The sequence below is a fragment of the Herpailurus yagouaroundi genome, unplaced genomic scaffold, assembly GCF_014898765.1.
Source record: "Herpailurus yagouaroundi ecotype Mexico unplaced genomic scaffold, PumYag 66698, whole genome shotgun sequence".
NCBI classification, from domain to species: Eukaryota; Metazoa; Chordata; class Mammalia; order Carnivora; family Felidae; genus Herpailurus; species Herpailurus yagouaroundi.
In genome coordinates, this window is record NW_024419610.1 from 284 (window position 1) to 3710 (window position 3427).

At 45.6% G+C, this 3427-nt stretch overlaps 1 protein-coding gene across 1 annotated transcript; it reads left to right on the top strand.

Moving 5' to 3' along the window:
- Positions 1 to 1786: 1786 nt before the first annotated feature.
- On the top strand, positions 1787 to 3327 carry LOC121024665 (proto-oncogene vav-like). The gene is made up of 3 exons (XM_040466859.1): positions 1787 to 2545; positions 3056 to 3114; positions 3231 to 3327. Exons 1-3 carry the CDS (start codon positions 2207 to 2209, stop codon positions 3301 to 3303), a joined length of 471 nt encoding a protein of 156 aa, XP_040322793.1. The 5' UTR covers positions 1787 to 2206; the 3' UTR covers positions 3304 to 3327.
- Positions 3328 to 3427: the final 100 nt, after the last annotated feature.

Sequence of the window (3427 nt, forward strand, 5' to 3'; positions counted from 1 at the left end):
GTTTCTTAGGCATCTCTTACTGTTGCTAATCTCTTTTGAACAGAGAGAGAACAAGCCTTGGGTAGGCAACAGAATATCCAGCTGGCACTTAGTAACATTGTTTACATCGCATTAATTTTACACTGGCTTCTTTTCATAGCAAATGATCCTTGGGTTGTTTTGTTTTTTGTTTTTTGTTTTTTGTTTTTTTGATAGTAGGGTGTAAGGTTCTCTTCTTAAATACATTTATTTCAGTTAAGGTTTATTTAAAGTTCATGTTACATAGATAATGGGTTGGGTATACTGTGGAGGCAGCAATTATGTTGCTCTGGCAAAATGCTTGCAATCACACTGCCTGGGTTTGCTTTCTGGCTGGCTGGCCGTGCCTCAGTGTCCTTCTCTGTAAAATGAGGCTATAACATTACTTGCAGGATTGTTGCAAGAATTCCGAGAGAGAGAGAGAAAGTCAAACTCATAGAAGCAGAGAGTAGAAGCTTAGTAGGCACTGGGTGGGGGGGGATGAGAAAAATGGGGAGACGGTGGTCCAAGCATCCAAAATCGCAGTTAGGTAGGATGAGTCAGTCTAGGGATCTAATGTATGGGCATGATGTAGCTGCCGTCCTGAATAATACTGTCTCAAGCACTGGAAAAACGCTAAGCGAGTAGATTTCAGGTGTGCTGAGCCACACACAATGGTGACTGTGTGAGGAGATGCGATGTTAATTTGCTGGACTGTAGCAATCATTTCACTATGAATATGCATATCAAATCATCACATAGTATGCCTTTAATGTATACAATACTATATATACATATTAAATATATATGTATATAGAGAGAGCTGGGATTGGGCACATGGTAGGTGCTCCTGCAAAGCAGTGAGATAAGACTGTGGTCAAGAAATTTGGTTCGGATTCTGTAGGATCTAGGGACCTTAGAGCCCATTGGGGCATTTGGGTGAGTTGACATAAGGCAACAATAGAACCAAATTCCCCAAACCCAGAGGGACATCCTGTAGGTCTGACTGCTACATCAATTTATATCTTCTGGTTACAAGTCACTACAACCCAACCCAGACTGATTTAAACAGGAAAGGAACGTGTTGACTCGTGAAATTGCAACCTTCAGAGATGTTTCCTATAAATGGCACCATACGACATGTGACCTTTTGTGCCTGGCCACTTTCACTGGGCATCACAGTTTTGAGGGTTATCCATTTTGTAGCATGTATCAGTACTTTGCTACTTTGTATGGCTTTATAATATTCCATTGTATGGATATGCCTCGTTTTGTTTATCCACTTATCAGTTATGGACATAGGTGAATACGTAGGGACAGAAAACAGACACTGGTTCCCAGCGAGAAGGAAGAGAGTGCAGAATGACAGGTGACTGCTTAATGGGTACAGGGTTTCTTTGTGGGCTGAGAAAAGTGTCTTGGAACTAGATGAATTGATCATTGCATGACATTGCAAATATGCTAAATGTCACCGAAGTGTACATTTTAATATGGCTAATGGTTGGGGGGCGCCTGGGTGGCTCAGTTGGTTAAGCATCCAGCTTCGGCTCAGGTCATGATCTCATGGTTCGTGAGTTTGAGCCCCACTTTGGGCTCTGTGCTGACAGTGTGGAGCCTGCTTGGGATTTTCTCTCCCCTTCTCTCTCTGCCCCTCCCCTCCCCCCCCCCCAAATAAATAAACTTCAAAAAATTAAAGTGGTTAATGGTTAGGTTTTTTATTATGGTAAAAGATACACAATATTATATACATAAATACAATGATACAAATATATTTGATAACTATAAATACAAATTTATAGAAACTGGAGAATATATAAATAACAGAATACTTATCATTTTAACCATTTGTAAGTGTACAATTCAGTAGCATTAAACCCATTCACAGTGCTGTGTAAGCATTGCCACGGCACCCAAAACTGTTCCTCTTCCCCAACAGAAACTCTGTCCCCATTAAACACTAACTCCCCATTCCCTCCTCCAACCCTGGCTCCCACCGTCTACTTTTTGTCTCTATTAATTTGCCTACTCTAGGGACCTCATGTAAGTGGAATCATATAATCCTTGTTGTGGCTTATCCTTCTGTGTCTTATTTCACTGAGCATAGTGTTTTCCAAATTCATCCATGTTGTAGCATAAATCAAAATTTCCCTCCTTTTTCTGGCTGTGTAATATTCCATTGTAGGTACGGAATACATTTTGTTATCAGTTAATGGTTACCTTTATGTTATGTGAATTTTGCCTCAATAAAAAAAAGATTTCAGGGGTAGATCAAGCTTCAGGTACACTTGTCTTTATCAGAAGAGGGTGTGAGAGGGAGGCTGTGCCTTCTTTTCTCCCTTCCATGCCAGTTCCCAAGTCAGACTGCCTAGGGTTCAGCTTCTCCCCTGTCCTGTTATGTTCCCTCCACCCCCATTTCTGTCTCTCCTCACAGTTCCTGTGCCTTAAGAACATACGTACCTTCTTGTCTACCTGCTGTGAGAAGTTTGGCCTCAAGCGGAGTGAACTCTTTGAGGCCTTTGACCTCTTTGATGTCCAGGATTTTGGGAAGGTAAGCTGGTGCTGAACTTCCCGCGAGCTGGGCACAGAGAGGTGGAAGATTGGATTTCCATTCTTTTCCATGAATATTTACACTGGGAAATCTAAGTGCTGTTGGGGGGAAGGACAGAGAAGTCAGACCAGGCCATACACCAGATGCAAAGGGGTTGGCTTGGGGTGTGCACAACTGGGTTCTAGTCCCTGCTTTGCTACTGGTTGTGTGACCTCAGATCTGTGGCCATGCCTCTCTGAGCCCTAGGTGCCTCCTTTGTAACACAGGAATAATACCATCCTATCCTTTCTGAGTGGTTATGACGATTGCATAGAGTTAGGGGATCGAGTGGTGGGTGCTCAGTTAAGGGAACCCTGATCTGCTCACACAGAGGAGTGGGAAGGGGGAGAAAACCCTGAATTAGCTCCCAGGGGCATGGAGTACAACTGTGATAGTCTGGCCTTGGGGGTTGGAGCCTGAGCCCGTGGGTGGGCAAGGGGCTTACCGAGTGGCCCATGGCCCTTGTCACAGGTCATCTACACCCTGTCTGCTCTGTCCTGGACCCCGATTGCCCAGAATAAGGGGATCATGTGAGTAACCATTTGAGCTGGCATCCTTGGGCTGACCCGGCTCCAGTCCTACCCCTCCTGCAAGTCCCCGTCCCTGGCCCCCAGGCCTCTGGCTCATACCGTCCTGGCTCCCTCAGGCCCTTCCCCACTGAGGAGGAGACCGTGGGTGATGAAGACATCTACAGTGGCCTGTCTGACCAGATCGAGTGAGTGTCTGGGACCACCACCCTGTCCTGGGGGTCGGAGGGGACATGGCCCTGCCCTGGAGGGGTCAGAGGGGACATGGCCCTGCCCTGGGGGGTCTGAGGGGACATGGCCCTGCCCTGGAGGGGTC

Coding starts and splice junctions, on each gene's coding strand:
- LOC121024665 (XM_040466859.1), top strand. CDS start 2,207: ATGGTTACCTTTATGTTATGTGAATTTTGCCTCAATAAAAAAAAGATT. Junction 2,546..3,055: donor ATGTCCAGGATTTTGGGAAG/GTAAGCTGGTGC, acceptor CCCTTGTCACAG/GTCATCTACACCCTGTCTGC. Junction 3,115..3,230: donor GCCCAGAATAAGGGGATCAT/GTGAGTAACCAT, acceptor TGGCTCCCTCAG/GCCCTTCCCCACTGAGGAGG.